General features: G+C 43.0%; 2 protein-coding genes across 2 annotated transcripts in view; one reads left to right on the top strand and one right to left on the bottom strand.

Moving 5' to 3' along the window:
• Window positions 1-19259, top strand: part of TSPEAR (thrombospondin type laminin G domain and EAR repeats) — a 37869-nt gene extending 18610 nt beyond the window's left edge. Inside the window, exons 7-11 of the mRNA XM_044431193.1 lie at window positions 4071-4257; window positions 10827-11056; window positions 14739-14926; window positions 15278-15379; window positions 19106-19259. Coding sequence (XP_044287128.1) covers window positions 4071-4257; window positions 10827-11056; window positions 14739-14926; window positions 15278-15379; window positions 19106-19259 — 861 coding nt within the window. The remainder of the gene's footprint in view (window positions 1-4070; window positions 4258-10826; window positions 11057-14738; window positions 14927-15277; window positions 15380-19105) is intronic.
• A 3687-nt stretch (window positions 19260-22946) lies between these two features.
• On the bottom strand, window positions 22947-24876 carry LRRC3 (leucine rich repeat containing 3). The gene has a single exon (XM_044449950.1). The coding sequence runs from the start codon at window positions 24835-24837 to the stop codon at window positions 24052-24054; it is 786 nt and encodes a 261-aa protein (XP_044305885.1). The 5' UTR covers window positions 24838-24876; the 3' UTR covers window positions 22947-24051.
• Between the last annotated feature and the right edge of the window lie 1108 nt (window positions 24877-25984).

Genomic DNA, 25984 nt, shown 5'->3' with positions numbered 1-25984 from the left:
AAATATTTTCCAGTATTATTTGATGCAAAAGCAAGGATACACCTGCTCCCCCCAGCCCCACCTCAAGCCACTTAAAGTTTCAGAAATGTTCATTTTGTCAGGGTGTGTCTGGAAATTCCAAATACTTACATTTCATTTACACATTTGAAACATTGTAAAATCATGCCTGGCCTATCATTTAATATGTTTTTAAAATAATTTAAGACTGCCAGAAAAAAGATAAAAGGCAGACAATAAGTTAACTGTTTCAGTCAATATCAACAGCAGAACTATCCCATTGATAAATAGTTTTGAAATAATTTCCAGATGCATGTAAAACATTAAGCCTTGTATGGAAGGAGGGAAGGAAGGAAGTTAAGGATACCCACTGCTGTATTTGAAAGTCATTCCAGAGTTTCAGGACTGGGATGGTGGTTCACATGCCAACTCAGCCATGAAGCTCAGTTTGGGCCAGTCACTGAATCCCAGTTTAATTCATCTCACAGGATTGTTGTGAGGATAACATAGAAAGAGGATGAGTCATGTACACTGCCTCAGGTTCCTTGGAAGAAACACGCAAAATAATAGAAAAATCTGGGAGAAGGGGTTCTAAGAGGGGCCTTGCTAATAGATAATAATAGGCTGGAAGCGCCTATCAGAAAGCAATCCTATATATGTCTATACAGAACCATTATTTCATTGAGGTTTACTCCTAGGGTAGTGTGTAGAGCAGGGGTCCTCAAACTTTTTCAACAGGGGGCCAGTTGAAACCTGCTGGTGCTGGGCACGGGCCAGAAAGGTGATGCTGGCGGTGTGCATGGGCCGGCATGGGGGCAACGCATGTGGGTGTGCTTGCTGAGGCAAGGCCGGGGCGCTTGGTGAGGCGAGGCGAGGCGAGGCACATGCCACAAGGTAGGCACACGAGGCAGCGGCTTGCTCGCTTGGAGATCGTTTTCTCCGAGCGAGCAAACTGCTGCCACCCTGCGCGTGGGGCAAGGTGGGCGGCAGTGGGTCCAAATGAGCATGGTGGGCCGGATTTGACCCCTGGGCCTTAGTTTGAGGACCCATGGTGTAGAGAAATGCAGCATCCATTTGTGTGCAAGAGCTTTTTGAAAAATGGCTTTTCTTCTCTTCATTTTATGGCTCTACTGTGTCTTGTTTTATTTTGGTTAATATGACTTATTGTTTCAATAATGGTTTTGTTATTTTATTGTAAGCCATACTGAGAGCATTTGCTGGAGTGAGCTATAAATATCCATAATTAATAAAAGTCAGGGTGGTAAAGAAGGGGCTGAGGAGAAAAAGTATAGCATGCACATGCTGGCAATTTTCCACTTCTGTGCATTCTTCAAACTTTTTGAATGTTGGGAGCTGAGGTCTGGGGATGGGGGTTAAAAATAGTTCAGCAAATAGATTAACTTTGTGAAACCTTCTTGATCCCAGCCAAAGTGCAGAAGAATAACTCTGTTGTTTCTTGTGGCAAGAAAAATAACTAAGACTGCGGCACATCAAAAACCTACAAATGTATTGTGGCGTGGCCCTATTGATCAGATTCCGCTAAAGTTGACGGCCCCCAACTGTCCATCAGAAGCTGCCAAATGCATGAACAAAGCAATTAGGTTTGTAGACTTCAACAGCCTGTTAGGAAGTTAAGCTGACAGCTGCAGTGAGAACTAACTGGCATCACTGATATCCAGTGGAGTTTGCCTGCACATCATGGCCAAATTATGCCCTTTGCCTCTTTTTAAACTTGCTTTCACCGTATTTGAACAGCTGACTTCTTTGTATGCTTTAAGAAATAAAGCAGGGGTGGGCAACTTGTGGGCCTCTAGAGGTTTTGGACTGCAATTCTCATCATCCCCTATCATTGGCTATGCTAGTTATGGATGATGGGAGTTCTGGGCCAAAATGTCTGGAAGGCCAGAGTTGACCTTTCCTGGCCTTACAGTTGAGAATGCCATCATTGGAAGGGTTCCTGAGGAGGTCATCTTGAGCAGCTGCCATCCCATAATGTTCTGATGCCATAATTGTCTGTGAAAGCTAAGACTGTGGTTTGGCTTTTTCAGCCATGCTCTGAGCCAGTATTGAGCTGTAAACATTGTAGAATTGACCGATAAGCTTTCAAATCACTTATTCCAAAATAAATCATAGTGACAGATTTAAATCAAAGCAAGTAAAAAGATCTAAATAAGAATGAGAAAGAAACTGGCCAATTTTATATTTGCTGGATTTTTAAAAATTTAGATCAGGAAAAAAGACCTTTTTTAAATCATCAGTTCAAATCAGGTTACTCACTGATATAGCATGAGTGATACAAGGCTGACCACTAAGCAATGTTCATTTACATCTAAGTGTACGACCTATGCAAGTTTAGACAGCATGATGGGCACTGTTGGTCTTTTTTCTGTCTAAACTTGCATAGGATTGAGCTGTGTTCATATCCTTGCATATTCCGCAAAACCAGACCTTACATCTCTTTTTCACACTGTATACATTTTGCACATGCTCGCTTTTTCACACTGTATACATTTTGCACATGCTCGCTTTTTCCTTTAACCTCTACAGGGAATTTCTTTAAAATATTTCTCTCTATACAAGGGCTTTCTTATGACCAACATGCAGGACAGTTTGTGAAGCTAGCGAACTGTCTACTGAGATGTTCCAAGGGCAGACTCCCAAGCAAGTCCGTACAGCACAGTAACACCCTGTACAAGGGACATGATCCTTTCCTTTCCTTTCCTTTCCTTTCCTTTCCTTTCCTTTCCTTTCCTTTCCAGTATTGCCCCTTTTCACTCTGTCTTGGCTCAGCCTCACCTTCACAAGAACAAATAAAACAGAAATGCCCATGGCTGGCAGGCAGAAGTAGAACATCCCATGACGCAGTCGTACGGTCACTGGATGCTGCCCCAGCTCCAATCTCAGAAGCACAGTCCAAGGTCAGAGTTTCTGACTGCAGCTCCTAGTTCACAGGCGTGACCTTTGCAATGGAGTTGGATGGGCATTCTAGGGAGCAGGAGATGGGCGCTTCCAGCATGCGTGGTATTCTGGTGGTACCTTGGCCTTTTCACCTCACACTACAGGGCAAAGCACTTGGATGGTGGAAATCAGCCAACTAAGTGTTTTGCAAGAGCAAGAAGTGCAGAGGCAACCTCCACCTTTGTACCCCTTTGGCCTTCCATAGGATGTCCATCATCCTCCCAGGGACTGAGGAGACTTGAACACTGTATTTTCATCAGGAACTTAAATCCATGTGTTTGGCAGGTTGTGAATATTCATATCTGAGAAATGATCAAATTAGTTCTCGAGATAGAAAATCCTCTTTAACACCATGTAGTGGCATCAGTTCAGTTTAGGTGTTGCACTTGTACAACTAACATGGTTTTATCCAGATTAGGTAAGATTAGTCTAGCTATTGCATACAAGAAATATAATAATTACATATTAAAATTTGAAATCTAATTTAAATTTGAAAAACCTAATTATGATTTTTAAACCTGATCTTTTTAAATTATTTTTTCATTCTCCCTGAAATAAATTGCCAGCTATGAACATTATGAGAAATAGCATTGTACTTGCTTTAAGTTTGCATGAAAATGTGTACAGATTTTTGTTCTCCTAATACGTGCTTTTTGTACACAGTTTTGGTCAATATACAGATTTTTGGGGAGCACAAAGTGTTTTGATTGTACTCCATAGCAACTCCACAGCAAAATGTTGAGGGATAATTGAATTTTAGTTCATACAGTGGTTTCAGAGGCCAAAATTAGGTAAGTTGACATTAAAAATCAAGCCAGATAAGTTCCTCCTCCATCCCTAGGCATGAGTTCTTTTTCCCTCTCCATGTGGATGACACCCCTGCAACTTATTTGCTGCAGTTCTGGTTGATCTAGCTCATGTAAGGCAACTGGTGATGGGAGGATACGAAGAGTGGTACTGTAGACTTCCACAGAACTGATATGGCTGTGCATAATACCCTTTGGCCCAGCTGTTGCAAAGCAGATTCACATTCGATTGAGCATGAAGCCAACAACCCACCTGTTCTTGGTTATTTTGTGTCAGAGACTGAGTTGCTGTGGCTTCTTTTATTTCAGATTTTCCTTGCAGTGGCAAATTTTGTACAGGATGAAAGGGGCAAGGAGTTTTCTGTAATTTACAAGTGGAACTACAGAAAAGAGAAATTTATTGTCTACCAGAGGATCGCCACACACAGTGCCCGGGACTGGGAGGCATTCACCATTGATGGAGAGACTTTCCTTGCAGTGGCTAATCACAGAAAAGGTATCCCAACACTAATGGCAATAATTCTGATCAGCATGTCCAAAACCCTTTCCACTGTCATGGGACAAACTCTTTCTTTCCTGACACTGGCACTGTGCTTGTAACAGCTGCACCACATGTGTAAAGTCAACAGATGTAGCATCTGGCATGGAAATATAATGACAAGGGCAAAGCTGCTCTTGGTTAATTGATGCCTATCATATATTAACTGAATTTGTACCTTGCTTGGAGAGCCGAAGTAGCTAGGTTGTCATGCGGCTGATGAAAGTTGTGCCACACACAAACATAAAAATCTGCTCCTAGATTAGAAGTAGAAATTCTCTTTCAAAGTTGCAGTTGCCAAACAAGACTTGGGCCCATTGTTTGTTGAAACTGAAAAGTTTAAAAAGTTATGCATAGTGGAAAGAACATGAACAAGGAGAGTGTTCTGCATTCTACAAAAATATAAATGGAGCAAGAAATAGAAGGAGCACAATGGTTGGAGTCTATTACCAACCACCCAGTCAAGGAGAAGACGAGGATGAAATGTTTGAAAAGCAAATTTCTAGTGTTACAAGGAGGCATGCCGTCATTGTTATGGGGGATTTCAATTTCCCTGGAATCCGTTGGGAGACAATTCTGCCAAACATGGCCCCTCCAAAAGTTCCCTAACATGTGTTGCTGAGAACTCCCCCCAACAGAAAGTTGAGGAAGGAACAAGAGGAATGGCTATCCTTGACTTGATACTAGCCAACAAGGAAGTCCTATTGGGCAAAGTGGCAGCTATGGGAATCTTAGGAGAATGTGACTATGCCATACTTGAATTCTTGATTCTAAAGGAAGCAAAAGCCAAATGTAGATAAACATGTAACCTGGATTTCAAGAAAGCCATTTTTAATAAACTCAGACAATGATAAGTCCCATGACACGTGAGAAATGGAGCAAAGAAGTCTAATGAGAAAAGGAGTCCAAGATGGGTGGGGATTTTTGAAAAAGGAAATTCTAAAGACACAATTGCAAACAATTCCAACAAGTAAAAGGGTAGAAGACAACAGAAGAAGCCCATGTGGCTTCACAAAAAGCTCAGAGGTGATCTGAAAACAAAAAGGAAGTTGAAAGAAGGCTAGGCTGCAAAGGAAAAATGCCAGTAGGTAGCACAGAATTGCAGGGAAGTTGTCAGGAAGGCTAAAGCTAGGAATGAAGGGAGGGTAGCAAGAGATGCTAAATGCAGCAACAATGAAAAGCTTTCTTCAGATATGTCCAAACTAAAAGACAGAGGATAGAAATAGGGGTTCAGCTATTCAGTGTGGATGGCAACATGATAAGAGATGACAAGGAAAGGCAGAAATGTTCAATTCCTATTTTGGTTCATTCTTCTCCCAAAAGAAGATATATGACCTTCCAGAAGAAGGGGAAGTACAAGCTGAAGAAGCAGGATGGCAGCTCAAGAATGATAGGCAAATAGTCAAGGTTCATGTAATTGGGTTGAATGAGTTCAAATCTCCAGAGGCCAATGAACTCCATCCTAGAGTCAAAAGGCAGCTGGTGAAAGAACTCTCATAACTGCTGTTTATTATTTTTGAGAAATCATGAAGGACAGGGGAAGTGCCAGATGACTGGAGAAAGACTAATGTTGTTCCTATCTTCAAGAAAGGAAAAATAAAGAACTCGGGAACTACAGATGAGTCAGTCTGATATCAATCCCTGGGAAAATCCTGGAGCAGATTATAAGATTCCAGATTCAGGCTAGATATCAGGAAAAGTGTCCTCACTGTCAGAGCAATATGACAGTGGAACCAGCTGCCTAGAGAGGTGCTGGGCTCTCCTACACTACGGACATTCAAAAGGAAACTGGACAGTCATCTGAGTGAGATGGTGTAAACTGGTGTCCTGCAACAGCAGGGGGTTGGACCCGATGGCCTTCTTGGCCCCTTCCATCCCTGCTATTCTATGATTCTATGACTATAATGCAGTCAGTCTGCATCCACCTGGAAAACTATATAGTGATGATTGGAAGCCACCATGGATTTCTCAAGAACAAATCCTGCCACACTAATCTGATTTCATCTTTTGATTGGGTAACCTCCCGGATGGATGGTGGGAATGCTGTGGACCTGATCTATTTTGACTTCTGCAAAGCTTTGGCAAAGTGCCCCATGATATCCCGATTAGCAAACTAGCTAAAAGTGAGCTAGATGGACAACTATCAGGTGGATCCACAGCTGGGTACAGAAATAGGTTCAAATAGAGCTCATCAGTGGCACTTTCTCAAACTGGGGAGAGGTAACAAATGGGGTACCATAGGGTTTAGTCCTGGGTCCAGCACTCTTCCACATATTTATTAATGATTTGGATGAGGAAGTGTAGGGAACAATGATCAGATCTGCAGATGACGCAAAACTGGGTGGGATAGCTAATACCCTGGAAGACAGAAACAAGATTCAAGGTGATCTTGATAGGTTGGAGCTGTGGGCTGAAAGCAACAGAATGCAATTCAATAGGAGCAAATGCCAAGTTCTGCACCAGGAAAAAAGCAGAGTTTCAGGATGAGGAATACTAGGCTAAATAGTTCTGCACATGAGAGGAATCTTGAAATTGTGGTAGATCATAAACTGAATGTGAGTCAACAATGTGATGTGGCTGCAAAAAGGGCAAATGCTATTTCAGGCCGCATTAATAGACGTGTCACTTCCAAATCCTATGAAGTACTAGTTCCCCTTTGCTAGCACTGGCTAGGTCCCATCTAGAGTGCTGTGTCCAGTTCTGGGCATACAGTTTAAGAAGGATGAAGACAAGCTGGCAAGGGTTCAGAGGAGGGCGACAAGGATGATCCAGGGACTGGAAGCAAAGCCCTGTGAGGAGACATTGAAAGAACAGGACATGCTTAACCTGGAGAAGAGAAGACTGAGGGAAGATATGATAGCATGTTACAAGTACTTGAAATGCTATCACAAAGAGGAAGACCATGGTCTCTTCCTGATCATCCCAGAGTGCAGGACATGGAAGAATGGACTCAAGTTACAGGAAGCCAGATTCCAGCTAAATATCAGGAAAAATTTCCTGACAGAGCAGTACAACAATGGAACCCCTTACCTAGGGTAGTTGTGGGCTCTCCCACACTAGAGGCATTCTGAGAGGGATGGTGTAACTTGGTGTCCCTGCACTGAGCAGGGGGTTAGGCCCAATGGCCTTTTGGCCCCTTCCAACTCTACTCTTCTATGATTCTATGAATTCTAGAATCTGGGGAGAGTCCAGGACAGGCAGAAGAAAATAGTGCACACAAGGCAGGATTAACTTGTAAGAATCCTGTAATTAATTCATTAATAGAATTCATCACCACAAGATCTACTGCTGATGGCTACAAGCTTTAACACAGGCATAGACAAATTTGTATAGTGCAAGCTTGTCAATGCAGCTCAGCTTTCCCCAAGCTGGTGCCCTCAGATGTGCTGGGCTATGACTCCCAAGATCCCAAGACAGCACCAATGGGGATGTTGAGAGCATCTGGAGTGTGCCAGGTTGCGAAGGGCTAATGCAGTTCATTAAAGCCACCAAACATCAGGTGCCTGGGCGCAGGGAATAAATAGCATGGGGGATTTGTTCCTTTGGTGTCCTGCTTGTAGCTTCTTGGGGGCATCTAGCTGGTCTTGTAGGAAACAGGATACCCAGTTAGATGGATGTTTGGTCTAATCCAGTAAAGCTCGTCAACCAGAAGGAACACTTCAGGGAATGGGAATGTTGTCATTCTTACTCTAATCAGCCCTTCAGTGAACGGAGGCTGTTTTTGACATGAAAGTGGCATTCTAAGGGCATTCATTTTTGTAGGGGCCATGACAGGGAGGAAAAAAGACCCTTTCCCACCATCCTCAGTCCCAAAGTTGGCCCGCAGTTAAAGGCAATTATACTGTTGCCCTGCACCACCTTTAAGCCCATAGTACTTAATTGATGTTTTCAAATGGATGTTTAATGCTGGATCTCATTTGCTAAGGACAGGTCACATCCTTTCATTTGACACCCGACTCTTGCAAATGTGCAGCTGCAGTGTGCAATGTGTGCCCCTTCAATGCCATCCACCCCTTTTTCCTGCTGAACGTAATTCTGCACCATTGCACAAGTACATATGGGCTGGCTAGCCAGAGGAAAAGGCAGAGTCCTTGCTGTAACCTTGGAAAAGCCTTCCGCCCTCACAGCAAATGTACTCGTAGGTTGTTCTGTGCTGGCTGAGACCCTGAAGAGAGAAGACTGTCTTTAGGCCAAGCACTAGGGGGCATTCTGGCCCCAACTGCTGCTGGCTTCCACCAAATCTAACATCCTGGCCTCTGTGCTTCTCCTGTACTTGATTGTGTTCCCATTACCTTCCAAGTCCAGAAGATTATGGGCAGACATACAGCGTCGTGCCCTCAGTTGCCAAGAGCTTATCTGTTGCTCCCTTTGTCTGTCACACTACGTATGTTAGAAGACATGCTCTGGAGGTCAGCAGTAGGCCACTACTATAGTGGGAGCATCAGCAACTGGCCGATAAGCCTGATCCCTGATCCTGGGCCTGCTGAATCCAGGCTTTGAGAAGCCTGTTGATTCTCAAGTTCCTGCAAGCAGATTGTGAGCAGAACTTTTGTTGAAAGCCTGGCTTGCTATTTCAGGCATTTAGGTTCAATTAAGAACACCAGAAAACCCCCTGAAGCAGACCAAATGTCTCTCTGGTCCAGCTTCCCGTTTCCTGTAGGGCTAGCTCTGGCAAACCCACAAGCAGCACATGAGGGCAACATTCTTCTGCTGTTTTTCTCCAGCAACTGGCATTATCTGCATTGTACCTGCGTCCTGGAGGGTAGTATATTGCTATCATTAGTAATAGTCACTAGTACACTTATCCTCAATGAACTGGTTGGATTGCCTTTTAAGTGTCTTTGATAGTCTTGGGAAAGCTTTTGGGATCCATAATCATCTTCAGACATTGCATTTTATGGGAAATGGGACGTTCAGCATGTCCATAGAATGGACAGCTACTGCCACCCAGTGGAGTCTGATAGCATTTTTTCCAGAAAACAATATTTACCCTCATTGTGTTGTATTATTTTGGCATTAATAAACATGGATACTATCAATATAAATTGGGTCTTCTCAGTCATTTTCTTTCTGAGTTTCCTTCCACACACACTTTGGCAAAAGTGGAAGATGGAGGAATACGATTTAAACCAGGGGTAGCTGTCCTGAGACTTTTGTATAGGACAGGATAGAAATACCTTAATAAAAAATCAATCCAATCAATCAATCAATCAATCAACTTGTTGCAGTACCCAGTGCAGCCCATGTTGCTCGTGCAACAGGAAGTTAGTGCTTCGTACTGCATTAGAAATGAACCACAATGCTCATTCTGGGGACAGTCCTAGAACAGGGCAGTGGAGCTAGTAGAAGGGAGCTCTACTGACTGGTCCCATTCCAGAAATGAGTGTTAGCTTCCCACTGTGCTAGAAATGGGTCCCTCTGGCACACCAAGATCAACGGCAATGCATGGGGTTCATTGCGTGCCTTCCAGGCCTCACAGTGCCTTCCAGATGTTTCTGACTAAGCCTCAACTGGCAATGGCCAATGATAAGAAATTGTGGGAATCACCTTCCAAAACATCTGGAGGGCCACCAGGTAGCCAACCCCAAAATGAACCTTTCGCTGAGTTGATTTTTCCCTTCCATTTTAAAATCAATATTCATTTTTTAAAAATATCTTTTAATTTCAGAAATCACAGAAAGGCTCAGCTAGTTAGCATGCAATAATTAAAGAAAGAAGCACTGGAAGAACAAGGGGAACCCGAAAAGAGCTGTAATCTGCAAAGTGTGGTCCTTCATTTCAGAATCTTTTGCTGAATGTTGGCCAGGTTTGGACATAACGCTAAACTATGGTTTAGCTGTGAACAAGCCCCAGGTTTGCATGCTCCTTACTCCCACCTTTCTCAGCTGCAATTGTAAGATGGAGATAGAAATTTTCACTTCCGGTTTTAGATTTCCCAAAGCACCTTGTTATGTCAAAACTTGGAGAACTCCAGTTAGTTACTCATTAGCTGGGGCTTATGGGAGCTGTAGATAGCTCCAGATGGTTGACTGTCATTTGAATAAACCTGTAAACATCTGTTGTTCTTGTGCTTTTCCTTTCTTTTAGTTTCTCTGATTGACTGTGAAGAGGAGATTAGAAGCTTTTATGTCAATGTTTAAACTAAACAGTGTTCTCTTTCCTCTGAATTTGGCGGAACTCTGGCTCGCTTAAACTGGTTTGTTCTAATCATAGTGTCTGGTCCTAACTTGTACACTAACCCTAGTTTAGACTAACCAGAGTTCCTCAAGTTATGGCATAACAAAGAACTCTGGTAAATCTAAAAGTGGACAGGAAAGCCTCTGATCTATTTCTTGCAACTACACCAGAGAAAGGCAGTGTAGTGAGGGGCAAGCAAGCCAGAGGCTTATTCAGGGTCAAACCATTGCTTACATGCAAACTTGGTCAGCACAGAGCACAAGTTTCTGAAGTGAAGAACCATCTCATCTTGTTTTACCATTTGTCTATACCATTTCCATACATGCCATTCTTTTCTTATTCTTCCCTAGGGAATAACCACAATATAGACAGTGTCATATACAAGTGGAACTCTAGGACAGGGCTTTTTGAAGCCAACCAGACCATTCCTACCTCAGGAGCCTATGACTGGGAATTTTTCAGTATTGGCCCTTATTCCTTCCTGGTGGTGGCTAACACATTTAATGGGACATCCACCAAGATCTACTCTCACATCTACATCTGGCTCAGTGGATCCTTCCAGCTGTTCCAGTCCATCTTGGTAAGACACAGGGGTGGGAAAATGAATGCAACTTATCTGAATGCTTGAGCAACATCCACCAGCATGTTCAAGTAATCGGTTGTACTCATGGGTTTAGTGTGTGTGTGCGTGTGTGTGAAGGCCAGCACTGGTTTGGAGAGAGAAGACACAGGACGGCATGCACAGATCTGCACTGAATGCTGCTTCTGCTCTAATTTCCATCAGAGGCCTTGTTATATGTTCCTCCATCAAGACAGACTAGACTGGTGTGGGAACACAGGAAAAGTGTTCTTTTCTGCAGAAGCACTCTGCCTGAGGAATTCTCTCCTAAACATTTCGAATTGGCTCCATCTTTGCTTATTTTTCAGTGGGCCACTAAAACATGTTTAGTCCAATTGGCTTTTGACACATTTCAAAATGAGATAAATTCTACTCTTTGATATGTTTTAAAGATATTTGTATTCTCAATTAGTTAATTGTACTGAGAGAGTTTTCAAGTTTGTCTATTACCTTGGAGTACTTTTTGGACAGAAAGGCAATTCATACTTATTTTGATTGAATAATTGAACTAAGAAAAATGATCCATCCAAAGATTTGTCTCCTGTACATGTAGGTTGGCACTGGATGCCAATGCACACAGGTAGCACAGCCTGTGCCTGCAGATGTGATCATACAGCAATGGATTTACTATTGCCCCTGCACAGTGCAAGGTGCACTTCACAATATACACCCACACGCTGTTCTGAATCACTGTACACAACTTTAGCCCACATGTGCACAAATACCTGCAGCAATATGGCTGGTCAAGGGCCATTTATTTTAATGCAGGGCATCTCGAAGCTCTTCCAGCCTGAGGAGGGAACTCAATTTCTGGGAAGCTCTAGCAGACAGGTGTGGGGAGAGGCACATTCCAGTGGTGAGCAGGGCTGGCCATCAAACATGCCGGCATATTGAAGCATCAGTGAGGACACTAGTTGGTAGTAGGAAATAATAAAACTGTCTTTTAAAAAGTTATGTGGGAGTTGGTAACATAAGAAATTGTTCATGCTGGGAAGTGGGACTGGGAGGAAGCTACAAGTGGTGTAAAATAACAGTATAATCCAACCATGTGAAAATTTGGCAGTTTGGGCTTCTTCCTATGTCTTTTCAAGCCTCTCATGAGCAATGAGGAGGGTCAAACATCTGCTGGGGACCCTGAGCCACCTGGATGTATGGCTTCGCTCAGTATCACCTTTGCTAAAGAGTTCTGGGGCTAGAAGAGGCAGCTTGTCTTGGCCACCTGGTTAAGGAGTGATGGAGAGATGGCAGATCAGACCAAGGATGTACTGCCACTCCGCTTGCAGGCATTTCCAGGGATCTCAAGAGTGCTCTCTCCCTGCTTATCTGCCTCCTGGACTTATCTGTCTATCTTATCTGCCCTTTATGCTTCTCAGGCCTGCTTCCACAGGCTTGCTGGATGCTGGGGTACCACTGAGGGACATCCCAGGCATCCTAGAAACCAGAGCTCGGCTACAGTGCACTCTAGTTGTCATAGCAATGTGGCAGCTGATCTGTTCTTGACATTCTGCAGCATTCATCTTGGTGGCCCTGACAGGCCAATTTTGGCCACACCTTCTCATTTTTGTTTAGGACTTATTATATTATATTGTAAGCCATCCAGAGACGACAGTGATGGCCAGTCTATAAATGCCCTAAATAATGAATGAATGGATGGATGGATGGATGGATGAATAAATTTTGGAGGAGGGCAGGGCACTATTTTTATGCTAGCTGGTTTAGACAAGTGGTGAGCAATTGTGAGGAGAAGTTTGAAGGCAGCTGTCCCAGCTACATGAAGTTGCCGCTTGGTGGGGGTTTGGCTCCGTGTGTGTACGAGAGGTCATTCCAGTTCCTTGCCTAGAGCCAGCAAATAACTGAAGCAGGCCCTGCTTTTCCTCTGTGGTGTTGCTATTGGAATTCTTCCCTGTGAAGGAACACATTGGGAAAATCTTCCATCAGGATTAACAATGTGCATGGACTTTTTGATCAAGCCAGGTCTAAGACTCAGCTCAGAAAACTTTCCTTGAAAGAGCTTGTTTGTTTTTCTGTCTGAATCCTGTTGCTGGCAACTGTGAGTGTCACTTCTTTTGAAGAAAGGCAGGGTAGAAATTAATAAATAAATAACCCTGAAATAATTGTAGTTTGGCACATAAGCTGAGCTGAATGCTTTGGATCCCTCTGTATTTTCGTAGTTAAAGATGGAGATACAGTCAACCCTAAAGATGAGTTACTGCTAGGATAATGCCCTGGTGCAGAGCTGCACAGGGGGGTGTAGAACAATTACTATAGTAATTGAGGGTCCTCAACACATGTCGCTTTCAAAAGAGATTAGACAATCCATGGCGGGTCAAGCGGACCTGGGCTGCTAAGCAGGATGGCCATCGATGCTTCCAGTGTCAGGGGCAGTATGCCTCTGCGTGCCAGTTGCTGGGACTTCTGCGAGGAGGGGGAGGCTGCTCTTGTGCTTCCCGTGGACACCTGCTTGCCACTGTGCAGACAAGATGCTGAATTAGACAGGACTTTCATCAGATGCAGCACACCTCTTCTTTTGTTCTCATGCATGAAAGAGAGAGCAGAAGGGGGCATTTGCCTTACATTTCCCAGCAGTATCTCCAGGAGAATCTCGCTGTCACGCAATCACTGGAATGAGGCTCTGCGGTAGCTTGGTCTTCTTCAGAAATGTAAAACTGTTGCGTATGCATATAGCTCAGCATAACCTGAGCAAAAACCAGGAGAGCGAACAAGTTGACTTGCTTGGATGGCTTTTTAAGTTAGCAACCATGCAAGAAACTGCTAGGTCTGCCTCTGCAACTGTGTCCCATAACAATTATTCAGACTTGTGGTTGTTGCTGGAGAAAAGTATCTTGATTCCTTCAAAAATCATAAGGATGTTTCTTCAAGTGTGGGAGAAGAGGAAGCGGTTACCTCAATCGAAAGGGCAGTTCTAAATGGGGGTGGCAAGGAAAGGGGGTAGCTCTTCCTAATTTTGGTGGAGTGCCTCTTTTTAAAGGCTAAGTATTTTCATATATGAAAAGATAATATGAGGGTTCTTCAAAAAGTTTCCACACTTTAATACTGTATTTATTAAGAATTTCAAAAACAAATTGCATCACTTTTCCACATAGTCACCTTCCTTTGCAGTGCATTTTTCCCAGTGTTGTACCAACTTTTTAATGCCACCACAAAAATATATATAAAATATATTTATAAAATATAAAAGTGTGGAAAATATTTGAAGACCCCTCATTAAATTCTCACTGCAAAATGGTCAATCAATTCTCTCAAATTAATTCAGTCATTTGGAGTGAGAAGGGAAAGTCAGGTTGGATTTTTCTTTCCTTATCATGAGTAGAAGTCACTAACATGCCAATATGCCAAGGTGTACCTGCGACAGTCTCATAATTACCTAAGTGTCCACTTCTCCAATAGCTGTGCTGGTTGCCCTTATCAGGAGAGAAGCATCAGGTAAGCCAGCGGTTATGGCCTGTGGTCCAAGTGCCAGGAAAACCAATTTTCTGAGTAATGGAAATACGTCGTGAAGGGGAAGATGCCTGAACCCTTCACAGTCAGAAGTCTGGGGTTACTTTTAACAGAAGTCATACTATTCACACCAGCTCTTAATGGAACCTGACAGGCTTTTCTTTTTGGCTTCTCTTTTGCGTAGACTTTTGGTGCTGCTGACTGGGAGTTCTTTCAAATCCGAGACAGAGTCTTCCTCGCTGTGGCAAACAGTCATAGCTATGACAGTAATCCTGTTGCCCCAGACAATAAATTTGCCATCAATTCTTCCATATATGAGTTAAACATCACTGCACAGATGTTTGTCAAGTTCCAGGACATTCTGACTTACAGGTGCCTCTTTTATATATTGCTAAAGACACCAATATTGTGCCATTCAAATACAGGAAAAGATATGTTTCGGTTTTCAGGAATGTTTTGATTTCTCCATTAATTATAAGATATGACTAATTTAGAATTCTGCCTTACATTATTCTTACTAGTAGAAATGTATAGTAGTAAACTTTCATTATACACTTGAAAACTTTCAGGAAAGTACTAACTTAAATATTTCACTATACACTTTCCTGAAATTACACTGAATTTGGAAAATGATAGAACACATATTAAATGGGGAAAAGATGGGCTTTCCAGTGATTCTAGGTTTGCTGCTCTCTTTTCACATTTGGCTGGTTTCTGCTGCAGTGCTCTGGACTGGGAATTCTTTTCATTGGGTGAAGATATGTTTTTGGTGGTAGCAAATTCGTATGATGGAGTGACCTTCTCTGTAAACAGTATTATTTACAGGTAAGAAGTCTGGAGCAAAACTTCTGTCATAGCTTGATTCATACCTGTACCTTTTTATAGCTAATAAAAATGGGCAAGATCAGTATTCACTTTGTTCAGAAGACAAGATGCATTAATTTCTAACATTGCTGGTCTTTTTTGTCCAGATATGTTATTAAGATAACCAGAATAGAGAAGAAACCTTATGATGCAATTATTCACCCTCTGTTTCTGCCACTTGAATGGCAGCATGGTAGGTTATCTTAAAGAAATGGATCATTGGAAGGGATGAAATTATGTGTCTAGCACTAGCTCAAGGATCTCCGCCTCTCAAAACTTCCCAGACCAAGGCCTTTGTACCTTCCATGAATTGTACATTCATTCTTGAGAGTTCACTCTTACAAAACATTAATTAAGAACTGGTTCAGAATTCATATTCATCACTTCATATTTACATTCATCACTTGTTAAATGCAATTTCAAGATATGATTTGCATGTGTGAATGCTCATCACAAATGGAAGCACCATAGACAGAACTTTCTCATCACCTCAAATCAGTATTTTGTAACAGAATCTATTCACACATTCTTTTTTGAGTAGTTGACGAATATATATCTGTGAACCTGTTCAAAGATAATTAAAAGTTCTAGATTCTGTAGAATGCCACTAGATAACCTCTATTGATTACTTACCCTAATTTGCTATTTGAATGTAATTCCCAACTGAGTACCCATGTTCCCTTGCCACCCTTTCCTTCCCATGGTCCAGAAAGTTTTCCAGAAAAATCTCATTTCAGTTTTTGGCTAAAGGTCTTGTACAATGTTGCTTCCCTTGTTTGTTAAGCCTTGATCAGAGAAATAACCTTGGTTAGTCTGTCTTAAGAGTCATGTTGACTGTTCATAATTACTCTGTTTTGCTCTAAATGTATAATTTAGCTCTAAATTAGGTTGGTTCCAGATTTTATCATACATTGTGCAAACCCATTAAAACAAATTGGATCTCTGTTGTGTGTTATGTGTCACCAAATCGTCTCTGACTTATGCTGACCCTATGAATGAAAGCCCTCCAAAATGTCCTGTCTATAACTCAGGGAACCAAGGTTCCATTTGGATGCCAGGAAGCACTTCCTGACAGTCAGGACCCCGAGGGTATGGAATGGGCTCCCACGGGAGGTGGTTGAGGCTCCATCGGTGAGGGTGTTCAAAGACAGGCTGGACATGCACATGGTGGGCATGTTGTGAGTGGAGCTGGCGGGAGCCGGGGGTCACACTAGATGTCCTGGGAGACCCCTTCTGACTCGCTCTGTTTCTGTGGGGTTTTTTTTATATATATATATAACAACTCCATACAGCTCTTTCTAGTTCAAGGCTGTGGCTTCCTTATGGAGTCAATCCATTTCATATTTGGTCTTCCCTTTCATTTTCTGCTTTTGACTTTCCCTAACTTGATTGTTTTCTCCAGTGAGTCTTGCCTTCCCATCATGTGTCTGAAGTATTGCAGTGACAGTTTAGTCATTTTTGCTTCTAGGAAAAGCTCTGGCTTGATTTGATCTAGTGCCCTTGAATTAGTCATGACTAACTGTAGTTGCATTGATTTCAGTGGGTCTGCTTTAAGTGTAATTACATCTGGCTCCAACCCATCTTTTTTTTTTCATTTTTTGTTTTTGTCTTGTTTTGTATCTTTCTAGGTATTGAAGCCTAGAAAAAGCCTATATTTTTCTTGGTTTTACTTCTTCTCCCTTGAAAAAGAGAAATATTCTATTGTTGGGGAGAAAGGCATAGAAGCCTGCTATACCTGCAGTTCATTCCAGAAACCAGGAACCAGGGTTGTGCATAGATATCAGCCATCATATCTATCAGCCATTTGGTGAGGAAGCATCAGGGTGGATTAAGCCCCCATACTTGTCTCCTACTGAGTCAGCTGAGCTGCATGATGGCTGATTTCCTTTTCACCATGATTGCATGGATAGTCCTAGTAGTCAGTTGAATTTGGACTCACATTGATAGCCATGTATGTTACTTTAAAAACACCATTGTGTCCCCCACCACCCAGAAGGACAATATCAAGTTACCCCATTTTATTGTACCGGTCCTCTGTGAAGCAGTTTTGGGTGAGAAATAGCAACATGTCCATGGTCACTCAGGCTGAATCCAATGTCCACTTATTTGTGAATAAGTTCTAGTAAACTTAGTAAGACTTACTTGTAAGTAAACTCACATAGGAGGAGGCTGAATGTGAACTTTACAGCTGAGATTTCCCTGGTTGGTGTCCAACATGATCTGACCTTTTCTTATTCTTCATACTGATCCCTTACCTGCTTGAATGTTTTGCCAATGATCACCTTAAAGCAGGTTCGCCCAAACTGAATACCCTCCTGGTGTTTTTCAGCACAATTCCCACAATTCCAGTCAGTGTGGCCACAGGTCTTTGGTTGAAGGGAGTTGTGGACCAGAATGTCCGGGGAACACCAGGCTGTGGGAGGCTGATCTAAGTGCTGGTCTTTGCATTTCTTCCTAGCTTGACAAACAACAAGCATTTCACCAACACTGGATGCTCAACTCCACCTTCAGAGAAAAGCTGTCTGGTGCACTATCCATTCTTGATTGTGTGTGTAGTTTTTTCCTCCTTTATAACATTAAAATGTATATTGTTGCAAAAATGTGTATTATTCCCAATTCATTGTGTATGGGTATGAAATCTGGATAGTGAAGGAAGCTGGAAAGAGGAAAATAGATGTGTTGGTGCTGGAAAGGAGCTTTGTGAATACTCTGGATGGACAGAAAGACAAATAAATGAGTCCTAGATTAAATCAAGCCAGAATGTTCCCTAAAAGGAAACATGATGAAACTGAAGCTGTTGTACTTTAGGCACAACATGAGAAAGCAAGATCCACTGCAGAAGACAATAATGCTAGGGAAAGTTGAAGGCAGAAGAGGAAGACCAACTATGAGATGAATCAGTTCTATAGAGGAAGCCTGAACTTTGAGTTTGCACAAGCTGGGGAGAGCTGTGAAGAACAGGACATTTCGGAGGGCATTCATTCATACGGTCACCATAAATCAGAGATCATTGGACAGCATGTAGCAACAAACGATGCCCACTTTATGACATGGTATATGTCCCTATGTTCCTGCGTTATTGGAAGATAATAGCAAAGGGCTGCACATAAATCTCTTTAAAAAACTAATTTTGTGGCTGCCAAGGGAGGCTTAGGCTGGGTTCCTTTCTGCTGTCCTTCCACCAGCAAGCCAGGACACTTTTCTTCAAGTAGGTCTTCAGCATGTATGCTGGTCTATTGGGTTGGGTGCTGATTTTCTTCTTTTATTGTTGTGTTTGCATCTTTGGTTATGATGCACCTATTATTGTTTTAACTAAACTTTATTTTGAAATGTGGGCTCCTATGATTGTTATCTGCCTTGAGCACCATTTTCTCATTAGAAAGACTGGGTACAAAACAAAGCAATCAATATAGGTTTAAGCTAGCCTTGGCTCCCCAGATGTTGTTGGCCTACAACTGGGTCTGACTCTGAATGGACTTGATGGGGGTTGTGGGTCAACAACTCAGAGTTGGAAAAGTCTGGCTTCAGTAATGCATTAGGATATAAAAGTGCCACCAGCAGCAAATTTAGCATTGCTATATTTCATTTTTCTGAAAGCTGTTTGAAAATGGTGGAAGTGAAGGAGAATCAGATCCTGTGGGACTGGAAATCGTCAGTGCTGAGTTACTCCTTTTGTCTCTCTTGCAGATGGCAAGGATATGAAGGCTTTGTAGCAGTTCACCACCTTCCAACATTAGGCTGTAGGGACTGGGAAGCTTTCAACACTACAACTGGGTCATACCTCATGTATTCCAGTGCAAGAGAGCCACTCTCCAAGGTGCTGAAGTTGAAAACCTTTTGACCTGGAAAAAGGTACTTTGATTTACTGCAAACTAGGAGAAAGACTGGACCCGGGAGTAACTGCTCTGACTACTCAGGCCTAGAAAAGGAACGAGGTACCTTGGAGTCACTGTAGTAGATGCCACCCAAGTCATAGGACTGATGCTGCTAGGCCGAGTGTGAGGTGTTCAGTGTTGGATTTTAAGCTCTCTTTTTACATTAGTGTTTCTGGAATGGGCCAGGAATAAAATTAGAACTGGGCTTTGACAATAGTGAGGACAATGACCTTGATCTCACTGCCCCAGCACAAACACACTTCCAAAGGTTAAAGAGAGGGCAGTGTGGTTCAAAACCTTCATATAAACTGTTCCGGAGGCAGAAAAACGAAGCAGGAAGAACATCTGATACATTATGGACTACCGATACACATATCAGAACTATGGAACAAACACTAGCATTTGTGCTGATTCCTTTCAGATCCCAGATATAACAATAGCTGTGCTGCTTCACTTTGCAGGATGGGTGACATGGGTGTGCACCATTTGGCCATGTTCCAACTCTCCATAGGCAGGGACTCCATGAAAAGAGCAAGAGCTCTGGTAAAGATCCCAGAAAAAATGAAGGAGGTGTCCTCAGAACATGACATTCTGTAGTTTGTGAGTTCTGCAGGACTCACCAGCTTGGAAGATCCTGCTGTTTATTTGGTTTCTGTAAAGTTTTGCAGGTAGCAACCAGCTTGGAAATTATGGCTCTGTATCTCAGGATTTCAAGGGAAAAGATCTGAGCCTTGCTGAGCAAGGTTGAAACCTAGTTTCTTAGTAAAAAAAAATGTCACAGCTATACCAGACAGCATGAAATATATCCTGCCTCCAGCACACACACTCAGTGTCAACCCAGCAATGCTCAGGTCAGAGGACTAAGGGAATGCCCTGTCCCTACAAAGGGCCTATAATTTGTGCTCAGGTACACAATTTTGTCCAATTTTGCCACCTAACTACAAGGAATAGAAAACCAAATGTTTAATGACCTTATTTTAGGCTTCAGGAAAACATCACTTGTAGATTTCACACACATGTGCATCGTGACATGGGGAAAGCCATTAGTCTCTTGTCATCTATAATAAGTTCCTCCCCAGTGTCATTGGTGCTTGCTCAGTCCTTGCTTCCATGTTAGTATGTGAAGAACATCCAAAGAATATCTTCTTTTCCTTGCAAAGGATTTCAGCATTGTCTGTATATGATTGTTTATATTGTATAAATTGATACTATTGACAAATCACATTTATTATACGAAGATGGAATTATTTATTATGGGGAGGCTATTTGCAATATTGAAAGTAATCTCCAATAAAACCAACAGCGACTTGTGCATTTAGTGCTGCTTCAAGGCTTACTTGTTAGCATATTCAACACCATCCCAACTAAAATACATGAACACGCACATCTCCAATTGTTTTAACTCCATAGTTACACATTACTTGGCTACTGGGAATAATTACATTAGATGCAGTTTTATGTATGTAAAAAACATAAACATAAGAAGATGTTCATAAGAACATAAGACCATGTTAACATAAGATTCAACTACAGTTGGCTTGTGTGTGTGTGTGTGTACATATGTTTACAAGTGTGTGTGCAAGCCATCTGTGTAGTTTCCTGGAGTGGCAAAACATTTTGGGGAAGAGTCTGCTGCTCTCACTACCACTGTATAGAACTCTAAATAGTCTTTCTCCCATGCTTGGTCAGTTAGGTCCTGCATTCTTCTCCATCAGTGCTCTAGCCAAAGTCCCTCCTATTTCATTGCTCTCAACTGGCTTCACCAGGAGGGAGAGGTTGCTGAGGAGTAACAGCGTCCTGAGCCAGTGCCTGAGCCATTTCAGTGTTCTGAAGATCAGCCAAGGGTTTTGACCATACTGCTGGCAAATGAGGTAGGAAATTCCTCAATTGCATCCAGGTAACTAGATGGATCCTTCGGGCACCTGTGGAGGACCAGTCTATTTTTATCTCCATCCTGAAAAGGTCCTTACTAGAAACCAGTCCAAAACTAACCACATAGCGATCTGTCCATGGCCACTGAGTCTCATGTAACTCTTCTACTGCCACCCAATAAAGGAATGTAGAATAGTGAGCCTTATTTCAGTGTCCTTCAGATGTTTTGTAGCATAACTCTCAGAATTCCTGCCCATGGACCATGCTAGTGAGGACTCATGGAAGATGAACTCTAAGCTATTCGCTGGGCAACAAGTTGGGAAAGGCTAATATAGAGACAACAGAATATGCAGTGAAGGGGGCAGATGAGGCTACAATCAGAGGCATAATTTCCTAGGGATGGAGGTATCAAGCCTTTTAGGTGGACTCTTCCAGCTTGGGGTCACCCAAATGTGAGACTACAAACTCCATAACCCACAGCACTGTGCTCGATGACCAGATGTGACTGGCGTTACAATGCAACATCATCTGGGGGACCCAAGTTTAGAAAAGGCTGCTCCAAGGACTAAATAAGCATGCAAATAGGTCAACCAGCTGGGAGTTGTGGAGGGAAGCTGGAGCTGGTACCCACCAAGCTGACCAACTGCAGCCTGTCTTAATGCAAGATTATGCAGTGCTTGACATGTGTTTACAGTGAAGGCTGCAGGGCACGAGAATGAGAGGAGTAGAGCCATTCCAGATTATCCAATATACAGTTACAGCTCCTACCTGAACAAAGTCTTAGCCAAGCTCATGATCACACATGTCTAGGGCACCACCACCTCCCTTGCATTTTTTCCTCACAGACATCCCCTCTCCTCTACAGAGCCGGGCTCTGCCTTCTTCTTGGAATTAATATAAAATAAACCAAGCAAAATGCTGTAAGCTCTGCTGCCACTTGGAGGGCTTCGAGTGCACCAAGCCAAAAAGGAACCCTTCCATCTTTTACTTGAAAGGTTTTTGTTTTTTAAGGAAGGGGAAAATTTATGTTTTTTCCATGTATGGACCTATCATAAAATTCTGTTAATGGGGGTAAAAGTGATTGTGAGATAAAAAGCCTCATCTGGAAACATCCCTGTGTCATTACTACTGTACCTGGATTTAATGAGTACAATGCAGTTTGCTCAGCACAGGCTAAGAATGCCTCTGCTCCTTATCAAACACAGCAGGGGGCAATGCAGGAATATGCTTGATAGGACAATTAACAGCCCAAAGAGGACATGCTTGGATGGTTTGTAATAATAATTTCCCAACCCACAGGTAGGTCCTCTGGGCAGAATAATCTCCTTGGAGGAAAGAGGCCACAGATGAAGAATCAGTGCTTGCAATTTGCTTGCTGTCCTGTATCCTCCCCATTCCCTTTTCTTTTTGCAAAAGGTCTATTGAATTGTAAGGCAGCATGCAGAGAGGGTAGGTTTAAAATATATACATATCTAGCACTTAGACTGTATCGACATTAAAGAGAAAATATTCTCAAAATAGACCAGAGGACAGCATTACTGCTTTTAAAACATTTTTGTTTTTGAAGCAGCTCTGGCTAGGCACTCCAGTCATGGATGTTGCTAAGCACTTTAGAACAGGGTTGGTGGGCCATGAATCTACATACGATTTGCATATCCTAATTTATATTTATATAGGCAAATTCTAGCCAATTCATTTTTCATCAGATCACCTCAAATAAAGTAAAATTCCTCAGGTAATTCAAATCCTGCTCCAGTTCATCCCAAATTGGTAATTTCTCTTTGATTGTACTTGGTTTGCAATGGGATGAAACTATGCAAGAAAGGAGACTGGCTGGGTGGTGTTTTCATAAACAAATGCCCTCCATTGGCAGCAATGGACACTCAGAAGTCAGCAGAACAGATCAGGGGCCCTGGTAAATATATCAGGGTCCTTGGGAACCAGGCATGAGTGATCCCACAGCTCTGACTGTGACATGCAACAACACGCTCTGCACACCTCGTAATAGTGAAGGGTGTACCCAGCAGAATAAGACCCGTGCATCCCAGGACACAAATGGATGAATAGCAAAGGTGCATAAACTGTACTATAAAACTGATCATCTGAAAAAGGCCCTGAGCTACTGTCCATTTCAATGCCCAGAAGCATGTCTGGCATTGTGCTATCCCTGGTTTTTGCTGTTATTTGTTAAAGCATTATTTCATTAGTTGCTATGTGCAGATGCCCCATGTTCCCACAAATGCTATCAAAATGCAACCCCAAAAATCTATCCCACATTTTATTCAACCATTCCCATGCATTTTAATAGAAAGGAAATTACTTTGAAAGGAAAATCAAGGGGGAAGAAAATTTTGGAGAATTATCTTGAGTTGGGTTCCGATTCCTTGTGCTTCAGTGCCTACTAGTTCTGATGGTTCGATGCTACCTCCACATGTGGCTCGCCTAGGTACCCTGGCTGCTGCAGAACATGAGCAGGACAGTGCTTCTGCAGTATCCCAAAACGTCAAACAAAAGTCAGCCATGTCCATACTTCCTCTTGAAATTGTGAGCCTCTTTCACATCTCTTCTTCATGAGTCAAATCCTGATTGCAGATTTCTGTGTCCACAGTCAATCGCCTACTGTCCAAATATTCTCCTGGAAAGCAGCTCATTTTATACAGCATTGTTTCTGCCGAGACCCCACTGTTTATAACGTAACGCACAACATGGGGAACCTCTATGCTGATAAGCAACAACAACAACAACAACAACAAAGCTTTCCCTTCCTGTTAAACATGTTTTAAAAAAATAGAAAAGTCCGTGAAGAACTAGTAGGAAATAAAAGTCCCAGATCCCACCCAATAGCCTCTCCTGGATGCTCAGCTGAGGGTCACTATTCTTGGCTGGCTACAGGATAGTGCTGATGGTCTCTTTAGGAACCCTGGTGCTAGGCAGTGATTTCAGGTACTCCAGGTGCTTCTTTGTGTCCTCTTGGTTGTGCCGAACATAGTACACCACATAGCTAATGACCAAAGTAAACCAGCTGAACATGGTAACAAACATGGCAACATCGGTGGTTTTCTGGTGCATGTTGCAAAAGTTGATGCCTGAATCCAGAATGTGGAGCAGAGGCTTGCCAGCATATTCCTCTTGCACTGATGTTTGGCAGGTGATCTCATTGACTGACTCGGGGTCCAGTTTCACTTCCCACAAGACTTCCTGCAAAGTACATTCGCAATGCCAGGGGTTGTTGGATAGACGGATCATGGCATTCAGGTTGACCAGGGCTTCCTTTGGGATCCTCTGAATATGGTTGCCAGAGAGATCGAGCAGTCTCAGGCCATCAGCAACCCCTTTGAATGCTGCAGAGTCAATCTTCTCGATGGCATTTTTGGAGAGGTCTATCTCTTGCAAGTGGGCCAGATGCCTGAACGTGCTGTTGGGGACAGCAGTGATTTTATTTGCATCCAGCTTCAAAAACATGGTGTCTTTGGGAATGTCCTTTGGAATCTCTTCCAGGTTGCTTGCGCTGCACAGAACAGCTGTTGCTCCGGAGTAGTTGGTACACTGACACTGCTCGGGGCAGGAAGTACAACAACCAGAAGGGGCACAGAAGAGGAGGCAGAAGAGAGCTTGAGACCACAACCACAGCACAGGCCAAGATGCCTCAGCTGCCAGAAACATGCTGGTCATCCAGTCATTCGTAGGCAGTCCTGCATGGCTGCTAAAGCAAAGAAAGGGAACCTTTCTCTCAATCATTTGAACTGAAAATTCCCACAATACTTTGTTCAAACAGCTGGTGGTTTATCTGCAGGGAGCTCAGGTGTGACCCAGCCACCCACTCACTCCTCTCTTCTCTAGAGCAGAGGGAGGGGCAAGGATCCTTTACCAGGGCAGACCATATGAAACGGAGCAAAGCTCAGGGAAACAAGGTTCCATTTAGATACCAGGAAGCACCTCCTGACAGTTAGGACCCCGAGGGTATGGAATGGGCTTCCACGGGAGGCTGTTGAGGCCCCATCGGTGAGGGTGTTCAAAGACAGGCTGGGCATGCACATGGTGGGCATGTCGTGAGTGGAGCCAGCTGGAGCCGGGGGGTCAGACTAGATGGCCTGGGAGGTCCCTTCTGACTCGCTCTGTTTCTATGTTTCTAATATGGTTTAAGCTCATGCATCACATGACAGCTGACCTAGTACCTACCACCATACCTTGCTGGAGGACCTAACTAAATGTTAGCTACAAATATGAACAACACAGTCCTGAGAGCCAGTCTTCCTCCATTCCTTCATCTTTTCCTAGTTCAAACTGCAATGGATGAAGAAGCCAATAGGAGCCAAAGGTACCAAATGTTCCCATGGCAAATGCGTGTGCCCAAATCAGCACTGGCTGAGAGAATACAGATGCAGCTATGGTGCTTACAGAGGGGTAAAAAAAGAAGGGATGCTTCATCTATGGAAGAAAACTTTACAGTTCATGGGGGAGACTCATCCCATAGGAGCAGGGGAGGATTAAGAGAAATACACAAGGGTTGGCAACCTTGCATTTTCTTGGCCACATCTAGATCTGCCATTAGACTGAAGGATCTATGGGAGGGAAGAGGCTTGTCAACACTTGACTTCAAATTGTCTTTCCAAGCTGCCCTCCTCCTTCCCTGAGGTTCAAAACACATGTTTGTGAGCAGAAGGATACCTGCACGGGAAAACTGCTGGCAGTGCAACTTGGAGTGGGAAGTGGTGGGTAGGAAAGGGGTTAAGTACCTCCACTCCCTGCTGCTTTCCTGTGTTGAATCACTTCCTTTGGGAGCATCTTCCCCCTTAACAACAATGCAAATGGCCCTTGG

This window comes from Varanus komodoensis, unplaced genomic scaffold, assembly GCF_004798865.1.
Source record: "Varanus komodoensis strain SLA01 unplaced genomic scaffold, ASM479886v1 scaffold1, whole genome shotgun sequence".
In the NCBI taxonomy this organism is placed as follows: Eukaryota; Metazoa; Chordata; class Lepidosauria; order Squamata; family Varanidae; genus Varanus; species Varanus komodoensis.
The sequence above is the reverse complement of the archived record's forward strand: the minus strand, read 5'-3'. Positions and strand labels throughout refer to the sequence as shown.

What these genes read in the sequence shown, in the direction of transcription:
- LRRC3 (XM_044449950.1), bottom strand. Translation starts at nt 24,837, where the DNA reads ATGACCAGCATGTTTCTGGCAGCTGAGGCATCTTGGCCTGTGCTGTGG.